Below are 21,623 nucleotides of genomic sequence, written 5' to 3'. Positions count from 1 at the left end.
TAAATTAACTAAAGGCATGCTCTTTGGGGGAGAGGGGTGTGAAGGTGTTGCCATTTGCCTTAGAGTAGGGCTGCAGCCATGTGGACCCTCAAAATCAGTGCCATATCCAGCTGTGCTGAAGCCAGGTGGGAAATACCAAATTTCACCGATGTTTTCAAAGTGCACATTCTTGTAAAGTGCAAAATGAGCCACTCAATTAAGCAGTCCTTCAGAGCAGCAGTTCCTATGTGTTTTTAAGCTCATCAGAAAATATTATAATGACAGACTTTATAAAAAAAATGCTACTAGAGATTTTGATGGGGCTGAGTGATTTTCCAAACTGTGGGTTTGCTCTTAGAAACTTGTTTTCTATAGGATACTTGCTGCACATTTTCACATAGCAGCAGAATACAACAGAAAAAACTCATGAATGTCTACTTCTTTGTTTCCCTTTTCTTTCTAGTGTTGTGTCTTTAAGAATTACTTTATCTACCAACAAAGTATGCCCTAAGGTGCTTCCTCAAATGGACATACACATTTGAGATAAAAAAGAACAGTCATTCAAAACATTGAAACAAGGAGACTGCATGGGCCATTTGGTGACTGTAGGTACCACTCACTTTGGGGCTTAGCCTTCATTTATTCACTCATTAAAAGCTAAATAAAGGCTGGCAGGCGTGCCTTTCCATTCCAGGAAAGATCTTTATCAGACTCGGTATCACATAAATCTAGTAATTATACTTTTCTAAACAAATTACATCATGGGATAACTAACCACCAGATAACCAAGGGCCAATTCAATTACTTAGAAAAAGGCTAAAGGTCCCAGACACTCTTGAAATTATTTTTTTTTACTTCTCCTGAAGCCTGAAAGGAAACGTTTTTCCCGATCATATTTCACATCGAAAACTGTTTTTACAGAATTACAGATGGGCGATCATTAGCGCTGACATGCATTGCCCTTGTCTTCCAGAACACTACCAACATCTCCCAGAATTATCCAAATTAGAAATCAAGGAATTGTATTTGTCTCCCAGCATCGCCAATATATCCAACAGTCATCAAGTCCCGTTACACTTTCATGGCAGTGTCTATGAATCAGTCTTCTTCCTGTGTTCACTAAGACTCTCTATCAGCTGCACTCCTGATAACCTTTTGTGGAAACAACCAATTAACTCTCTGCACCCTCTATCCACCCTCACCTTAGCACCAGCCTAACTATTTCCCGTGCGCAGAGACTATCATTAATGGCTTTCATGTAGAGTGTTCTTAGGAGTTTATCACTGTGCCGACAACATTTAGAATGACTACCACCAATCACAGTGACACACTGAGCTACTATTTCTTTATGTATCTTTTCTCAATTCACTAGGTCATTTTTTTTTAATGCAGCCTTACTAGCTGCGAGAGTCAAAAGAGATGAACCTGGCACTAGGTCAAGGTCTAGAAATCTACCAACCAAGAATCTAAACACATTTTTGCTCTTATAGGATTCAATAGTCTTGCCCACCAAGAGAAATTGACTTCAGGGCTTGGCAGATGTGGGCTTCTTGCTGGTTGTCTGTTAGCTGGGTATGCTCTGATTCTCTGCCCAAAATGTAACCCTGGGGCTTTTATTGGAATGCAAGCATGAGTTTCCTCAGCAACTGATGCTGAGGGCCCGGACTTGGTCCTGAGGGTCAAATTGGTCTGTTTCTGAGTCCATCTGCAATAACTGGATCAGAGAAATCACACATGACCTAGAGGCCGGTCACTAATGTGGAAAATGGAGGAGGAAAGGGAGGGAATCTTCGGAGAACTGCCCTGGAAAGACAGAGAACTCTGTAAATGAAATTTTAAGGAAAGGCCACACCAGTATGATTGGATTTACGTCCCTCTGGACCAGTTTCCATCCTGTAGCTAGAGTCGTCTTTTAGAAATCGAAATCAGATTATGTAGTACTCTGTGTAAAAACCCTTCAGGGATACTCACAGCTCTTAAAATGAAACCCCCACTCCCTTCATTGTTTAGAAGGCCCTGCATGGTCATCTTGTGCATTAGGTCCCTCCTCCGTGTTCCAGAAACTACCTTATCCACTTACTGGGTTTTATTACAAAAAATAGACTTCTCTCCTGTGTATACTTCAATGTGGTGAAATTCTGACCAGTCCTATCCATGCCCAAATATCAGAGGTTTTGACACGGATGAGGCTGATGAACAAGCAAATCCCATGAATTTCTCATCTCAGAGAGCTTTCCACATAGAATCCTTAACTTTGATTATGACCAACTGATTTTCATTATTTCTGTTTTGGTTCTGTTTCACATCTCCTGAGCAGCTTCTCTTGACCATCTGCCATGTATCTCTTTATAGTTAATTATAATCATCATGGGTTAAGTGGACAATTAATCTGTTGTTCACTTTTCCTTATTATAAGATAATGTCCAAGAGGGAGAAACCTATTTTCTCTTGTTCCCTATCATATTGTCTGTTCTTGAGTATATCACGTGATATATTCATTGTAATAGAGCCTTATAAAATTTATTTGACTTAATTAAACTATTTCTTAAAATATTGCATTAAGATTCTAGTTGCCTTGCCTATAAATCATTAAGCATATGACCAACAACACGTGCCTGATGTGGTACTGACCACAGTTCTACTGATGTCTGTCTGCATACTTCTCTTCCCAATTGTATCCACAGCAAAGGCAGATTTGAGCTAATTTTATTTTCAGCTTTTCTTATACTGGGAATAATATACTGTTGGACATAACCCTAGTTTACATGACTGAAGGTTCTCTCTGATGTTTTCTTCGTGTGAGTTGGTGAATTGCTTACCCAACAACATTCATAAGTCATTCATAAGAAGAGGTAAGCCATGCAATGGTACACAAGAATCCTTGCTGAATACAGAATATGAGTCAAGTCTTTTAGAAGAACAGAGACAAGCCAGTTTGTAGTTTTCTATAAGACTAATGAACACAGAGTCTAGACATTTAGTGTGTATCATTCAAAAAGAAATATAACATTCCTTGCATAAAACTGCAATTGTATCATAATTATGTTAGCAGTGTTGGGGGAAGATAAGTACATTGAGAGCTCTGTTGGGTACTTTGCTATATCTTCATTATCCCTGACATATGGGCTTCAAACTACAGCAAGAGAATATCACTGAATTAAATTAACCTGCATTTGGATAGCGCTGAACAGGTCATAGAGTCATTTACTTCCAAAGAAGTGACACAAAGTTGAGAAAAGAGATTGCTTGAAAAATCTGAGCTACTGTAGCCTTTAGTCACATGGTCAATGCATGAAGGTATCAATACTGAATGCATGGCATAGTCAAATTGATTGATGTATTTAACCTTGTCCAATAGACTCTGATGCTAAAATTAACAGCAATGAATACTTATTTTTGATGGACTGTTAAGAATTATAAATTATTAGTGAACCCAGAAGTAGAAGTAACTGAGAAAATACTCATAATTAAGAGAGCCTAGTGCCTCTTAGTGTAAAGGTATGCTAACTAGGTGTTAATGAATAAATAAAAATTAAAGCCAGTGTTTCTTGGGCAGAAACATTTGTCTATCAATGGTTGTGAAGGAAAACATTGTTTCGGTGCTAATTACGAATTTCTGTTTGAGAAACCTTTAGACTTTACACACTTTTTGAAATAAGGAGCATTACTAACTTTCATTATCTTATATACAGTATTTAAGTCTAGTTTTCCACACAAAGAAAAAAAATAGTATGAAGGTTAAATGTAAATTTATAATAACAAAACAAACAAACAATAACCCCAGACCTTCCATACAAGAAACTAGTAAGGACATAGAACCTTTCCCCAAATTGTATACAGATTGACTCTATAGAAGAAACACACACACACACACACACACACACACACACACACACACACACTCACACACACACACACACACACACACATACACGCACACTTTCAAACTGCATTCTGGCCGAAGAAGTGGCTTATAAAAATACAGATTCATCTGAGAACCAAAAGGATCATATTCACACACACATTTTGTATAACAAGATGCCTCCCTTCAAGTAGTAGAAGAATTAATAATTTCTGGGAACCAGACATAGCAGTAGCATGAACAATAAAGTTGGATATAAGGTTATACAGACTGAAAATAATCAAGTGTAGTAGTTTGAATGAGAATGCACTCCCCCTAATAAGCCCATAAATTTGAACATGTGTACCCTGTTTGGTGCAATTGTTCTGTTCGTTTGTTGGAATAGGAGGCATTGTTGGAGAAGGTGTGTCACTGGGGGTAGGCATTGAGGTTTTAACAGATTCATGCTGTTCTCAGTGGGCCCTCCCTTTCTTTCCACCTAACTCCCTTCCTCTCTAGCCTCTGCTTCCTTCAGACACCCCCCAGAGCCATGTGTGCCTCCTGGCTCCTATGTTCTCTGTCATGAAGGTCTTAGATTTTATCCTGCTTAAACTGTAAGCCCCAAATTAAACCCTTATTCAAAGAAGCCATCTTAGTCAAGCTGCTATATCTCAGCAATAGAAAAGCAGTCACTAAGATAACAGTGAACTCCTGGAAAGGAATAAGCTAACCTTGTAAAAACAAAACAAAACAACAACAACAACAACAAAACCCCTAAGAGATGATTCAAATGCATTCACACATGTCTAGCAAAATCTAAGACTAGGGTGATCATCTTTTTTGGCTAATACTTAATCTTGAGAATCTACATCATGCTCAAATAAAATTGAAATGAAAAAGGAAAGGAATGTTTTCAGAACCAAACATCTCAGATTTGAGTCTAAGTCAAAGCAGGCCTTCTGCCTTCCTGCAGGGTTTGGTAGTACTAGCCAAATGTCAGCTCCAGGCAGTGAGCTCAGGAATTTTCACTGTATACATATACAGTTATTTTCTGGTGATTATGTTACATTAATATTTTTGGGGAGAGTGTATAGTACAATTTAAAATAAGATATACAGCCACACATAAATGATAATTGCATATTAACTTAGAAATGTCTGTAATACAGTGACAAAATTTATTACCTCTGACTCAAATGTGAAAATCCTACTGTATTCATAAGAAAAAAAACTAAAAATGGTAGAGGATTTTATTAAAAATGAGATTAAGTCAGGGATGGTCAGGTTCTCTCGTCCCTTGCTGGTAATATGTTCCATTAAGCAATACTTGTTATAAGACATACTGTGGGAAACAAAGTCACAGTTCATTTTCTATTCATGGTAATATGCCCTAGTACATTTCTATATATGCTTTAGGTTCTAATATTGGTTGGAACATTTTCTTTATCCTTATGAAGGTAAAAATTCTCCCTGTACATTCCTGCTGTCTCTGTCTCTCTGTCTCTCTCTGTCTCTCTCTCTTTCTCTATCTATCTATCTATGTCTCTCTATCTCTCTCTCTTAGACACACACACACACATACACACACACACACACACACACACACACACACACACAAAGCAGTAATTATTGGAAAATAGTATCTCTCGGAAATGGAGTAATACTTTTCTGTGAGGATAAGCATAAAATGAGACAAACAGATAAAAGGCCCACCACTGACTGTAGCAATCTCTGGAAAGCCAGGCCAGGAGCAGTCTGCAGAGAGGAGGTGGAGGCACTGAGCTGGGGGACAGGCAAAGTTCAGATAATGACCTGGCAGTGGATGTTTAGAGGTTGCATAATCCTCCTGATATTCCATGTATATAGGCAATAGATTCCCTCAGGGAAAACAGAGACCACAGAAAGAATTGTTCTTGCTGAAGCCAGGGACAATGGCCAGAGTGTCATAGCACATGCCTCTATTTATGGGCCCTTAGAGACCAAAAATCTCATTGGCTGAGCCAGTGACTAAGGAGTATTCAGCCAAACTGTTTTCCTTCACACTAGGCTCATGCTGAGAATAATACAAGTAACCTAAAGCCCTAATTTGAAAACTACCAGATCTCTTTGCTCTCTTTAAGATGTTTTTTTCTTGACATATTAATTAAATTCCACAAGAGACCAGACCGATGAACTAAGGTTTTGTTTTTCCAAATGATAACTATTAAGTTTCATGCAACATTGTGTTTGGGAAGTATGGTATTATAGGCTTACAAAACCCTTGTTCTGACAAAACTGAATGGAAAACTATTTTATCATTTTGTGTAGAATTTTGTTTCCATTCATCTCAATGCAAATATTAGCAGTAAACTATACTCTCTCCCTGTATTTCTGATGTTCACTGTGTACTTTTAACGGTTTTGGTAGAGTTATTTATGTGTATGATTGTTTTGCTTGCATTTGTTTTTGTTTCACATGCATGCCTGGTACCTAGGGAGGTGGGAAGGCACTGTCAAATTTTCAGGAACTATAGTTATTGATAGTTGGGAGCCCCCTGTAAGAGCTGGTGATAAAGCCTAGGTTTTCTGCAAGAATAAATGCTTTTAACCACTGAGGTATCTCTCTAGCTCCTCACGGTACATCACACACACACCCCCCTCAAAAAATACTGTTTGGGATTTAGAAGTATATGAAAGAGTGGTAACATGTTGAGAGCACCTAAACATGACCACAGTGGCTATGGTACAAGTTTCAATACATTTTCTTGAGAAAAATGTGGGGAAAACTAAGAAATGTACATCTCATTTTACACTCTGTACAGGGAGGTAAGCTAGAAAAGCAGAATCATAGACCATTAGTGATCCGGCCTGGAAACTCTTGAGAAAGGACAAATGTCACAGTCCTTCTTTTTATTTTAATCACTCTAAATGTTTTTACTTTTCACTGGATGATACTGCGTGTCAAGGACTCTAATTTGTGATGCTAAATCGTTGGCTCAAGACTATTTTTAATGCAGATGCATCAGGCAGCACCATCTGCTTATTTTGAACTTTAAGAAATATTTTCAGTGTGTGGTTTTGTTCATTGTAATTTAATTCACACATGGAACTTAAGGATTGGCATTATTCTACTTTATTGATTAAGTGCCCATTGAACCATGGTTATCTTACTGAGTTTATTACAGAAGAAATGTTTTAAAATAAACATTTTATGCAAATGTAAGTAAACCTTTTGGCTTTTTCCTCAGAATACAAGTTTCAACTTAACACTTTAAAATGCAAAAAGTATGGTACATTACCTTGATTTGAGATTCTATCAGTAGAATATATGTATATATTTCAATATGTATATGTTTAGTATGTATATATTTCAATATGTATATATTTTAATATGTTTATATTTCAAATGTTGTATGATCGATTTTCACTATCACCCTGGAAGGTGGCATCAACATAGTACCTATCAACGTTCCTATAGATTAATGTATTCAAAATATTGTGGTTATTAATATTACAAAAGGAAGATTCCGAAATTCATTATTTATTTATTTATTTATTTGTTTATTTATTTATTTGAAACTTGACATGCATCCATCTAATTACAGTTGCCATGGATACTGGTCAGAACAGAGGACAAGGGAGTATAGGAAGAGGCACCTCAATTCTTGTCTGTATAGAAATGGCCTGGTTCTGTCTTTGCCAAAGATGAGCAATGCCAGAAGGGGATGCTTTGCCACACCCAGGTGCCTGGGTGTAGGTCAACTGGAAATACCCTCAGCGTCCATACCTCACTCCAGGTTCTGTCCTACCTCTGAGGAAGCCCTCAGACTAGTGGTGTCATGGAACCTTGCATTTGGTGGGTTCCTGCCAGGAACTCTGCCCTTATTTTCCTTCTGATTCCACCCCCAGACAGTAGTAAGCTTTTCGCTATAACACACTCACCTGTGTTGCATAAATTTTATTCTTCAAATTCAAGAGAAGAGCATGAATCAGCTGACTCAATGGAAGGTCTGTGTGGTCAGGAAGGCTTTGATATCCTAACTCTCAAGTTAAAGCCCTTGTGAGGCAAGGAAGAATCCATTTTACTTAATGACTCCACCCTGATTACATGTTTCAATGTGAGTAATCTAGTAATCTACTCTAAGGTTGTCACCAAACTGAATATGACAACAAAGAAGTATCAATAAAACTTGTGAGCCAAGGGTCACCTGAAGAAGATATCCTAATTAGTGCATTTGAACCTTACATAAACTTCTGCTCTGAATTCTCACTCTAAAGTCTTCACAGATTCTCCCATAAGCCCCTTGCCTGGGTGATGCTGTCTGCCACAGACATGACTCTGAGGAAGAACACTTTGCAAATGAAGAATTTGGAGGCAAAAAAGACTAGGAGAAGGATTGTGGACCACATAAGAGGTCATCATATCTCTTGGAACTGGAGCTACAGACCAGCCAGGTGGGTGCTGGGGATGTTACCTGGGTCTTTTAGAGTAGAAACCAATGTTCTGAACCACAAAACTATCTCTCTGACATCAAGAACTGCAATTCCTAATGAATCCTCCTAGGAACTATGATATACACATCTGTCACAAAATATCCAGGGCTCCAATATTTCTCTCATTTTCATGTGTATAAAATTAGGGAATGTGTCTCAAAGGCATGCATATATTTTCTATGCATATATATATATATATATATATATATATATATATATATATAATAAATTCCATTAAATCAATTACAAATTATAACAAATGTTTTAATAATGAAAGGTTTAAAAACAATAGTGCTTGTAGACAAAGCTTTCTGTTTTGGTTTTTTTTTTTTTTTTTTTTTTTTTCTTTTAGAAGTACTGATTAATGAGACATATGTCAAGGAAAAATACTGTAATGGTGAATGCTGATTCAGGAGTTTGTTTTTATTAAGTAGTTTATGGTGAAGGCTGTGACTATTTTTTCTATTTATAGTGGCATCTCTGGTTAATTACCTTGTAATGTATTGTGACATTAATGCACTAGTAAACTACTGGAATTTACACCCCTATTCAGTAATAAAATCTGTAAATTGAAGAATGCACATAAAGTCATTGCAGGCATAAATTATGTGACCAAATGCCATGTATGGTCACATTGGACTTAAAGAACAAAAACTCTCAAATTTACTCATTAGTGGGTAAGTGCCACTGAATTTATATTAGACGGCCACTTTACAGCCACAGAGAGTATACCGGTTAGCTCAAGAGTGTTTCGTAAGTTGTTAGGCTATTTTCCTTTGGGTTCCTAAGAATGTATTGGACAGAATTCAGCTTCACGGAATAAAAAAGGAGACATCTGACAAACAGGAGAAATGCCATACATTCTCACAAAAAATGACAGCACACAGGAAAGATAGTGTGGGCCAGTGAAGCAAATCCAAAGGGAGTCATTTAGAAGCCAGCCTGTGAGGAGCAATCTGAAGCAGATATAGCTGTCTATCTCTGTTTACAATATGTGAATATATATATAAGGAAAAGTTTAAAGAATGGGGTTTTCCTTTTTTTGAAAAATCTATTTAAAAATCTAAGTATACACCAGTGTGATTATATGCTGGATGTATCTGTGGTTGACCCAAGATGCCAGGACAAGTGTGTTAGATTCTTGGGAGGTGAAGTTGGAGGCTTTTGTAAGCCATCTGTTATAGACGCTAGGAACCGAACTCTGGTCCTGTAGGAGTAAATGCTCTTATTCTTTGGCCCATCTCTCCAGCTGCAGAATCCAGTTTTAAAACATACATCCAATGTTATTAACTATTGCTTAACCATGGCAAATCACAGTGAGTATTTATAGAACGAAGTAATGAGTAACCTAAAGTAGTTCCACTTTCACTGAAATAAGATGATAAAGATTCTTAGTTATCTTCCATATTATTATTAGTTTCCTAGGCTAATATTGTAGGTTACATTTGTATATTTTAAAAATGTGATTTATTTTACTACACTGGCAAGCAGAAATTAATTAATTATAGTTTCATTATAAGGATATACTCAATTCCATAAAATACACAAAGTAATATTTAAAGCATTAAAGTTCCTGATCCTATGTATGGCAAATAGGGAAACTGACGCAGCAATCAGACAACTGAGATGCTTTCCCTGTGTTCAGTGTAGGTAAAACTGTAATAGAACTTAGGGGGGAGGAAGCTGATTAGCTAGCCAGTAATAGTTCATGTGTTGTTCCACATAAATTGTCACACAATCTCACAAAAATATTGTAAGTAGCATTCCACAGATTCAAAAATCCTGACACCATCTCCAGGCAAATAACATCTCCAACATGCAAAAGAAATTCTCTCCCCTCATCCTCTCCCTTTTCCCTCTCAACTAATAGAAGAATATGAATATGTAGAGAGATATATAATTTGACTATTCTTACAACACTATACAGTCTATACAAAAATAGTCAATGGATATAACCTTTGCTAGCTGAGGAGAAATTCTTTGTAGCTCGAAAGCAACCATACTGTTACCCCACCTCAGCTTTCTCTTTAACATCTGCCTCTGAATGAAATGTCAGTCTTTGAAAAGATGTAGCCTTTCTAGGTAATGAGATTTTGATAATTTCCCATATTCCACTCTTGTTAAACTGTCTCTTGGATTCTTTGTGTTGCATGCGTGTATGCATGTAAGTGTGGACAGGTATGTATGCAGTGCCTCTGTGTGTGGAAGCATGAGGTAGAGGTCATAAGATTTTGTCAGTCCTACTCTATCATATTCACTGAAGCAGAGTCTCTGAATTGAATCCAGAACGTCCCATCTGCCTCGTCTGGCTAGACAGTCTCTTCTGTAGATCTCCTATCACTGGCTGTCCAGCAATGGGATTACCCACATTTCACCATGCCTGTCTTGTATGTGGGTTCTGAGGACCTCGTCATCACAGTTGTGGGGCAGGAACTTTAACCTCCAAGTCATCTGAGTAGCCCCTTAATGCTATTTCTTAGTAAAACAAACAAAAGACTGTTTTATATAAGGTAGTGATTATAAATGTAGATGATCAAGGGTCTGTGGGTCAGTTCATGTTGAAGATTGTATGAGCATGAGGGACTATAAAAACAGTCATTCTGTGAGGACTCCATGTTCCATCCCTATTGATGTCATGCTTATTTGAGTCCTGTTTAGGCACCCATGTTGAAGAGAATTCATGGTGTAGTTACTCTGACTTTATTTGCTTATTTAAGTTATATAAAAATAAAGTCTCTATATATTCTGAAGTAAATATTAAGCATTAGTGTTTAATGCTGAGGGGTCATTGTTCATTCTTTATCAACTCAAAACCACCCATCAATATGAATGAGGTGGATGCCATTTGAAATCCAGGTTTTTAACAATGCCTACTTACTTTCCTGTGAATTTCTCAAGGTCTAGTATGAGGCAGATACTTAATATGTATTTTTTTATTAGGCCTGCCAGACTGATCTCATTGTTTTGGTTGGAGAGATGGCAGAGCAACCTGGTTCCAAAGCCTATTCTTTTCCCACACATTGCTGCAATGAACTCACATAGCAGCAATAGCTTTATCGTGTGCAGTACCTACCAAATATCACTCTGCTCCATGTCTCTGCTCCCCACAAGCATCTTAAATTTTACTTTTAGGTCAGTGAGGTCATTGAAGATGCACACAGCAACATTGCCTACAGCTTCCAAATCAGAAATTTCAGAAACATTCTAAATTTATTTGATTTATACATGGCTTCAGAAACATCTTAAATGCCACTTCGTGTGTCTTCCCTAACAAGATACAATTCACATCTATTCTTGAAGTCTGAGGTAGGCTACATGACTTTCGTGACAAGTAAGCCATTAACTAGCACAACTCAAGGAGAAGCCCAGCCCAGCCTCACGCTAGCCTTCCTATTACTGGGAACCACTTCTGATGTGACAGTGAAGGTGGTAGACTAGACTGAAGATCAACAAGAGGCAAGAGGTCACTACCTTATAAGACAATTGTCAAAATTGTCTGACACACTTCCTTAGAAATCCATCCAGAGTGCTGACCACTAAGCATCTGGCCTTCTGAGCACAAAGCCAATCCAACCAATCATCATTGTGATACTTCTTGCTGTCTAGATACATACCATTTTGGAGTAGATTCCTCATTCATTCCAGCCACCACTTTTAAATACTTGTTCTCAGGTTATACTGGGGTGATAACTAATTAAGATAAAGTACTCAAATTATGTAAATAGTCGCTTAGCCTTGGTGAGTACAATCTTTTAATAATTAGCATGGACAAATCAATGTATCAATTTGCATTCCTGCCTGTTCTTAGTGAGAGACTCTGTTGCTTTCATCAGGTATCTCCATCACTTTCTGTTGCTATAATAAAATATTTGGGACTGGATAATCTAAAGAGAAAAGAAAATATATTTTCCCACAGATTTAGAAACTATGAAATCCCAGAGCAAGAGGCTGTGAGACTCAGTTTTGGAAGGAAGTTGTTCTAAGATGATCAGCTTCACGTGGCAGGGTAGCAACACTACAACACCACTACCTACTTTCTGTCCCTTTTACTTTAGTGCCAAGGCATCAGTGAGAGTAGAGGCCCTGTCTTATATCTGCTACAGTGAGGGTTAAATTCCAACATAGAATCTGAAAAAGCTACAAATGCTCAAGCTTCATTAGCTTAGTCAATCAACACAGACCCATCAGAGGCACCCTTGCCCCATCCCTGTGCTAGAGAGTCAGATATGATTTTCAGATCCTCTTATCAGGCATAATTCCAGTTAAGTGTGCCATCATATTTTATCTCAACCCTTGAGAGTCACCTTTCTTTGCCAACACCTTCCCCAACTAGCTCATCATCTACCCTGGTGTCACAGAGATTATCCTTGTGTCCAGAATTGATACAATGCTATATCATTCATTCTAGAGTAAACACCCCAAAGGGGCCTGCCTTTTCCTAGGACAAAGTACAAACTCCTTGGTATAGAATATGGGATGCTTTAGAAACTGTCATATTTCATCATTCTAGCCATCTCTTCCAGTGTGCTCTTTTATGAATAAAAATAAACTCATATTTCCTGTGTTGGCACATTGTGCTATCTCTTATGAAAACACATTCCCTATATCTTTATCTCTTGTAAAAGAGAAAAAAAATTTCTTTCAGCAAAGTTTACTCTATCACTTTTCACTGCTGGTCATTTGGACAGAAATCATGAGAATACTCTCCACTAGCTACCAAGCTCAGTCCAGTGGCTGAAAGACAGTAATTATGACAATATGTCCTCTAGGAGCACACAGACAAGGGAGGAAAGCCCACACTCTTTCCAGTAAAATCCAATGTCTTTGAGAAAATCACTAAGACACTTGGGCATAGAACATCTCTTTGGAAATCGTGGAACTATGACAAACGGGTAGAAAAGCACAACCTCCTCGTCCACTACATTCTTACAGGATGCACAGCAGGTAAGAGACTTGTTAGAAAGAAAATGCTCAAGCAGAAGGTATGTGTAAAAAAAAAATGTACACCTACTGACTTTTGCCAAACCAGTGATGGGTTTAGTAGAAAAATGTGTCATATTTAAGACCAAAATTTAACCCCTCATGTACTTGTTAGTTATAAATCTGGAAAGCATGACTGTGGAATATTAGGTCTGGACACTGTAGAACATTTTAAAAACTAGGGACTGGAATTTTTTTAAAAAACAGAAAACTGCATTTTAGCTTTACATGTTCTACTAATTAATGTTACCTTTCCATTTTTATTGCGGCTTAGTAACAACAAATATTTTCAACTGGTTTTGGTGGACAAAATCCTTTTAATTTATATGATTTTATGAGTCAGTAAGAATATTGGCATCACAAAGCATTCTAAAATTATTCATTAAAATACTATTTTTTTCAGGAAAAAATGTTTTCACTGTGACTTTAATCGTGACATTGCAAGCAAGTATCCTACTCTAAAAAAAAAAATATCAGTGACAGAAAGGTAAATCTGAGCAATGATATGTTGATATGTCACCCTGAAAAGGACCCAAATAGTCCTCCTTTAGATGCCACAGGATACATAGTTTTTAAAATAAATGGACTCATCTGCTTCTCAAAATAGTATTTCATGCTCTGATTGTAAGATTTTCTGACCCGTTATTTACATATTACTTTTCTTCTTCATTTTTGAAAAGGTACTGGACTACAAATGCATATTACAACCATTTCTAACTTCATTAACTCCACTTACTTGGCACAGAATAATGCTCCTTTTACCTCAAATCAAGAAAACTCACCTCTGATAGGGGGTCTTTCTAGGTCAGAGTCAAGGTGAATTGGTGGAGAGATGTAGGAGACTTGTCCATGATGCACTGGCCCTGTGAACACAAAAGAATATGTTAAAACACCATAGGGACCATGGTGTTACTCAGTGGATAATGGTACCTGCTACCAAGGCAGACTACCTGAGTTAGACCCATAGACAAATATGACAGAGTTTGGAAATGACTCCAACAAGTGATCCTCAACCTTTAATCTCAATAGACATGGCCTGAGTATTCATGCATACACAGTAAATAAATAAACACATTATAGCTATCTTTTAATTTGAAAATTTTTTACCGTGTTCTTATATTTTCATTTTTCAGAAAAAAATAGCCAGTGTACATTATAAAATAATCTTCTTAAACATAAACCAAAATAACAACCAATTAAATTGATTTTTCTTTCTAACCAAGATTCAGTTTTTGTTTTTATTAGATACTCTGTGTTTACATTTGAGATGTTATCACTTTACTGGGGCCTCACTCCCATCTCCCACTTCCAGTTGTCTTCACAAAGGTGCACTCTCTTCTGATACCCCCTCCAACCCATTGTCTTGTCATTCCCCTACGTTGGAAAAATGTGCCTTCTCTGGAACAAAAGTCTCTTCTCACATTGATGCCAGACACTGCTATCTGAGCTATAGATTTAGTTAGGAGTTGCCCTTTCTTCCCCCTTTCTTCCTTCCTCCTTCCTTCTTTCCTTCCATCCTTCCTTCCTTCCTTTCTTGACAAGCTTTTGTGGCACCCAGGCTGATTTTAAACTTGCAATGTAGTCAACAATTGAGTTGCCTATATTTCTTAAATGCTGGGACTACGAATGTGTGCATGTGTGCCTGCATGTGTGTGCATGCATGCATGTGTGTGTGTGTGTGCACATGTGTACTAATTTGTACTGAGTATTTACTTTTTCCTTCAGTGAGATTATAGATGATTATAGAGTGATAAACTGGGATTTAAAAAATTTTGAAAATCTCCAAATTCATATATCCATCTGATTATTTCAATGTTATTAAGAAGAAATGAACCTTTTTTTCAAATTTATTGGATATTCTCTGTATTTACATTTCAAATGTTATACTCTTCCTCCCCCACCCCAGTGTTCTGACTCCAGAGTTATAGGCACTGCTGGCTGCTGTGTGTATTTCCCTCGCCAAAACTGCTAAACAATCTTCAGACTGCCACTTGATGGACAGGTAAGAACTGGATTGCATTAGGATACTAAGACCCCAGCACACATATTTTTCATTAAGGCAAAATCCCATAGTCAGAATAGGAAGTCATTCTAATCTGCTTGTTTTAATTTTATGGAAAAGAAAGAACTAGCCAAAAATTTAGACAACAAGTAGATAGATGGGTTCATTTCTTTATTCTTTGAAAGCCTTCTCTTCATCACACATGTCTCTGTAATATATTTTATCTTATAAATAAAAAATACTAATGTTGATTTGGAAAATAAAATGATAATTTTCTAAAAGTCCACTTGTTTTTCCCAGCCTTCTGGACATAGTACAAATATGCTCTCCCTGATCCCCAGTAGCAAACACAAAATAAAAACAAAGTTACAAAAAAAAGTCAAATGTTCAAAGTAGCTATCATTTGTCCTGAAGATCCAGCCAGCAATTAGGATTCTGAAGCAAGAAAGAATAATTACAAAGTCATTTCACATTCTGAAGCAACTTCATACAAACAAGACTTGGGAGGAAGTGGAGAAGCCGCCACTTTCTCTCTAGGTGGGAATATGTGGTCATACTTCACGCCTTTATGATAGCAATTTCCAGGGTTGTTAATCTCTTTTCCTAAACAAGGGAAGTTAATGACACATAGATTATGATAACAGTTAGAGTAACCTTCCCATTTCAAGTAATATTCGACTTGTAATAAACACAGCTGATTCCTCTTACGAGGCACATTTCAAAGAATTAATATGGCTCCCTGTTGATCGGAGCTGCTATTGCTCCCAGCGTTTTCCTCACTAACAGTAGCGATGGCAGAGCTGATATAATATACACAGTCCCTCAGAATGGTAACTAAGAACAGAGCACATCGAAGGCTGTATTTCAGCGGAACACTTAAAGCGCTGTTATAAAAAGGAATACGTTACCAAATGCGCACAGTTGCTGGTCCATGCTTAATATGGTTTATTAAAAAGTTCACATTAGCTTAACTGTAAAACCACCTGTTTGGATACATTGTATGGTTGGCAGAAAAACACATCTTTGGTTTTAAAGTCTGGTGTCATCAAGGCGTGAGTCAGTATAAAAGGGTAATTTTTGTAAATAAAAATAATATATCACTGACTTGGCATTTGCCCCAATAATCTTCCTGTGTAAAGAAATACTGCTTCCCTGACTGTTACTTGGAACATAGCCATTTTTATATTTGAAATTAGACACCAGTAAGCTACAATTATACAACCGCCAGCCCATGGACCATGTGCAGTATGACTGTGCGCATATTTTTTAAAAAAGCAACAATCAAAAAAAGTCAGACAACCTTATCAAGCACCTGTAGGGCTGAGAGTGTATTGATTCAAAAGTGGTTTTAATTTATCATAGTATTTCTACTCAAAGAAAGTCTCAGGACGATAAATCCTTGGCAAACATGAACGGACTTTAAAGAGAAGCATCGAGTCTGTAACTGTCACTTTTATATTCTGTTTGAAGTAAATGAGCAGTTCATGTTTTCCTCTTCTGGGCCTACAGGTACATAGAGATTGCACTGTGAGCCCCCGCCGAGACAAGGGCTGTTGGAAGCTGGGTTGCCTTCATATTCTTTCTCTATCCTTGGAACATTCAGCAAACTGAAGATGAAGTGTTCTGGGGAAAGCTATACTGGCTGGAAACGACAATCCAGAAAAGGCGAGAACACTGATGTTCTGACTTTAAGAAGAGACACTAGAGGGTCTGAAGCCTGACCCTGACTTGCTTATTAGCATTAACCAACCATATGATTGGAAATCACCTTTGCATCATTATACATCCATTGTAGTCACAAGTCCATCTCCACAAAGATACATAAATATATAAAGCCTTTCTTTCTGTGTGGCTGAGATTAGTCACCAGAAAATGGGGAGTAGAACTTGCAGTTTGAAATGTCACAACTGACTCTCTGAAGCCCTCCCCTCTTAAGAATTATTTCAAGGAGGGTCTGACAATGTTTAAGAGGACTGTACTGGCTAGTTTTGTGTTAACTTGTCACAGCTGGAGTTATCACAGAGAAAAAAGAATCAGTTGAGGAAAGGCCTCCATGAGATCCAGCTGTAAGGCATTTTCTTAACTAGTGAACAAGGGGAGAGGGCCCAGCCCATAGTGGGTGGTGCCATCCCTGGGCTGGTAGACCTGGGTTCTATAAGAAAGTAGGCTGAGCAAACCAGGGGAAGCAAGCCAGTAAGCAGCATCCCTCCATGGCCTCTGCATCAGCTCCTGCTTCCTGACCTGCTTGAGTTTCAGTCTTGACTTCCTTTGGTGATGAAAAACAATGTGGAAGTGTAAGTTGAATAAACAAACCCTTTCCTCCCCAACTTGCTTCTTGGTCATGGTGTTTGTGCAGGAATAGAGACACTGACTAAGTCAAGGACTGACTGCTTTTCCAGAATATCCCTGTTTTTCAGCATCCCATGGCAGGTAACAAGGGTTGCTACCTCAAGTTCCAGAGAATTTCACATTGTTTTCTGGTCTCTAAACCTTCTACATATGTACATAGACATATATAAAATCAGAACACCCAAACACCATTTATATGAAAAATCTCTAAAAACAGAATTATTTCAAAAAAAGATAAATTCAATGATTATTTTAAAATATAGTTAAAACCATTAATAAGCTTTGCAATAACTTTGATTAGATGTTAGCACAGATGATTTCCAACTACAGATGTGCTCAGAGGTGTTGCATTCCTTGTTGGTACCTAAGACCCGGCATTCAATTCCCAACATTCCCAAGTGGGGAGGGAGGGACATAAATCAGTTCAAAACAACTTCATCAGGTTAAAAACTTGGTAGAGAACTCTGTTTAAAATAGATTGGCTGAGCCTCTTAGATAAGTGTCTGTGCTCTTTAATCATAAACCCCAAGACTCCTCCACGCTTGACCAGTCTCCTCAAAATCTTAACTTACATTCAAATGTTTGACATCTGCAACTAATGCTTGCTGCCTCCACTTTCTGAATTCAAAATATCTTTCCTTCACTCTCCTGATTTGCAATTCACACTTTCCCCAGTTCTGGAAAAAAAAAATACTATTAAAGTTTTTATTTCAATTACATGAAGTTAGAGAAGAACCATTCAAAGTCTTTTATTGTATATTGTTTAAAAGAATTCATATATTGTTGTTGTTGTTATTGTTGTAGTTTTAGGTTTTTTTTTTCTCTTTTTTTTTTTTAAATTAGATACTCTATATTTACATTTGAAATGTCATCCCTTAAAAGATGGAGTCTCATGGAGCATGGCCTAGCTCAGATGTGAACATGTTAACTGGCTCAGGATGATCTTGAACACTGGAATTTCTCCCTCAAAGAAGGGATACAAGGAATGAGTCCAGCTAAGATTCTCTTGTTACTACATCGAATTAAGTTGCTACTTCTAGGAGACGAGAATATTTCATTAGACATATACTATAGTAGTCTACGTCTTCCAAGTAGAATTCTAAGTAAGAGTTTCATGATAGCTTTGTCTTTTTTAGTTTTGGAATGGACCTCGAGGGCTTTATTTTTTCGGTTCACAGAGTGAAAAGAGGCTGCACTGATTAAATGTATTTGTTAGTGTTTGCTGATGATTAGTTATTGCCTCTGACTACCCAGCATTTTATGAACTATGCAAACACTCTGAAAACAACATTATGATGATTTTTGGTTGCATTTAGATGGGAAGCTTCACTTATATTAATGTTATTTTGTTCTTTCGTGCTACAGAGTTAAACAGGTAAAATGATTGTATATGCTATACGATTTAGAAGGCAGGGGTCCCTGGTGTCTCTAATGTCATTTTTAACTTACTTTCCTGTAAGCTACATAAAAAAGAGAACTGTGTGGCTGCAGATGGAGATGCTGATGCTCCGAAGAGCAGAAGGATTCTGTGGTCCGAATCAGAGGTGGGGATGACTAACAAGGTTTGCTCACAGCAGAGTGTTCCTGCTGGTGAGTGAAGGGCATTCTTACAGACCAATAAGAAGTGAAGAGAGGTGAGTAGGGGAAATTTTTAAACTTTATTTATTGTTTACTATTTTTGTGAGTACAGTGGCTTCTGGGAATTGAACTCGGGATCCCTGGAAGAGCAGTCAGTGCTCTTAACCTCTGAGCCATCTCTCCAACATTCTTATAGACCATTAACAACTGTTTGGGTGTTTCATGTGGATACCAGTCTCAATGTTCTATTTTTGTTAGACAGACAGACAGAGAGAAGGATTGAGAGAGAGAGAGAGACAGAGAGAGAGAGAGAGAGAGAGAGAGAGAGAGAGAGAGAGAGAGAGAGAGAGAGAAACAGAGACAGACACAAAGAGACAGTGCTTAGGTGGTTTGAGATCCAAAGAGCTAGCAGAATCTGAAAGCATTCAGTTTCTGTAAAGAAGATGATGTCTGACAGTATATTGTCAGAAAGCCCTGAAACAAAGAAGGTAAAAAAGGCTAGGACCAAAACACCCAAGATCCAGTTTCTTCCTACTCTTTGACTTCTGCAACACAAACTCCCCAGCATACTAATTAAGGAAAATAAGGAAAAGGCTTCTGATTATGCTCAATATTTGGCCAAGAAAATGAAGGAAGCCTGTGGTGTGTGTGTATGTGTGTGTGTGTGTGTGTGTGTGTGTGGTGTGTGTGTGTGTGTGTGTGTGTGTGTGTGTGTGTGTGTGTGTGTGTGTGTGTGTTTGTATGTGTTGCAGGGGCAACTTCTAGGAACAGATTACCAAAAGACCTAGGCTGTCATCTCTGAGAGCTTCTCCTTCTGAGTGCAGCCAAAAATAAACCATTAAGAACAACAAATAAATGATAAGTTCTTTAAACAACAGCAAGATCACAACAACAATAATCAATGAGATCAGAATAAACCTCCCCACAGTACGCAGTTTAGGCAGAACCATTATTATACGGCAAAGACAACTGAGAATCAACACATGGAATACTTCTCTTCTCACCTTCCTATCTGTCTCAAAGCAAAGTATGCATTTCCTTCTAAGGTATCGATGGGGAGAGAGACCCTACCATTGAATGTGAAGAGTTTATAGCAAGATGAGGTGCACATCAGATCTCGCTAAACCAGTCAAAATTTCAACTAATTCTCCGCAATTTCCCAGTCTGTTGACCAAAGCAAATCATGTCTTGAAGGGCAAATTTTTAATCTCTTTTTAAAAAAGAACACATAAGTCTCTGGAGCTTCTATTTTACAAATATTTAAATATTAATAAGAATCTTGTTTTCTCTGTCTCTAATCAGCCTTTTGCTAGGTGACTTCTCAAACTAAAAGAAACTTAGTTAAAAAACAGAGGAAAAGGTTTCCTTTATGGCAAAAAGATTAGCTTCCAAGTTTATTTTTACTCAAATACAATTGAGGTCAAATTATAGTATATTATATATATATATATATATATATATATATATATATATGTATATATATATATATGTATATATATATATACACACATATATACATACATATTAATGATACATTAGATATGTATGTGTTATAATGTATCATATATATACATATGCATATTATATATATATATATACATACATATATATATATATATATATATATATATATATATATATATATGTTTTGGGACAATTCATGTACTATAATGTTCCCTCAAATGTAAGTCAATGATTGTAGAAAAATATATCAGGAGATTTGCACGACACACCTCTGTAATTAATTGTAGACCAATTTCCTCACCAGACAAAAAGAACCTCCAATTTATTAGCCCTCTTTCCTCATTTCTTCTGAACTTATTTCTGCTCTAGGCAATCACTTAGCTAATTTCTTTCTCTATAGATTTGCTTATTCTGGACTTTTCTTATAAATGGAATTACCAGTCCCCCTTTGTTATCGGTTTTTGTCACTCAGCATAAATTTTCAAAACTCATTTATGCCATAAGTCATTACTTCGTTGCCCTTTCTCATCAAGCAACCTTGCATTGAGCAGCTACTCAATATTTTTATTTATACAATTATCAATTCATGTGATGGGTACCTCAGATAATTTTCACATCCTGACTGTCCTGACAGCCTCTGTTGGGAGCTTTCGAGTTGGTCTTTGGGTGCATTTTTCTCTGATGGCTTCCTGGAAAGTGGGTTACCACATCATATAGTGACTCTCATACTGCACTGCTAGAGTGACATAATTTGGTTGTCCCCAGAAAGGTGGCATTCAGAATAGATAACAACAGAATGGTAAATTGAAGGCTGGCCAGATGTTGAAATAATACCATTAAAAATGGTTGCAACCCAGAGAGTAAGCTGACTCTCTGAGTAAGTACCAAAAATAAACAAAAAGATAAATAAAACGGAGAATGTGGGCCTAGAGTTGTGTAGTTCATTCATTCTGAAAGGG

The 21,623-nt window shown here is 37.3% G+C and overlaps 1 protein-coding gene across 24 annotated transcripts in view; it reads right to left on the bottom strand.

The window, feature by feature from the left end:
* Positions 1-21,623, bottom strand: part of ADGRL3 (adhesion G protein-coupled receptor L3) — a gene marked incomplete at both ends in the record, with an annotated part of 454,743 nt that overhangs the window by 215,298 nt on the left and 217,822 nt on the right. For all 24 annotated transcript variants that reach the window (XM_080935836.1, XM_080935841.1, XM_080935830.1 and 21 more), the window contains one exon: positions 14,054-14,134. In XM_080935836.1, the coding sequence (XP_080791962.1) occupies positions 14,054-14,134 (81 nt within the window). The remainder of the gene's footprint in view (positions 1-14,053; positions 14,135-21,623) is intronic.

The sequence above is a fragment of the Micromys minutus genome, assembly GCF_963924665.1.
Source record: "Micromys minutus genome assembly, chromosome: 1".
In the NCBI taxonomy this organism is placed as follows: Eukaryota; Metazoa; Chordata; class Mammalia; order Rodentia; family Muridae; genus Micromys; species Micromys minutus.
Note: the sequence above shows the minus strand (reverse complement) of the source record. Positions and strands in the feature narration are given on the sequence as shown.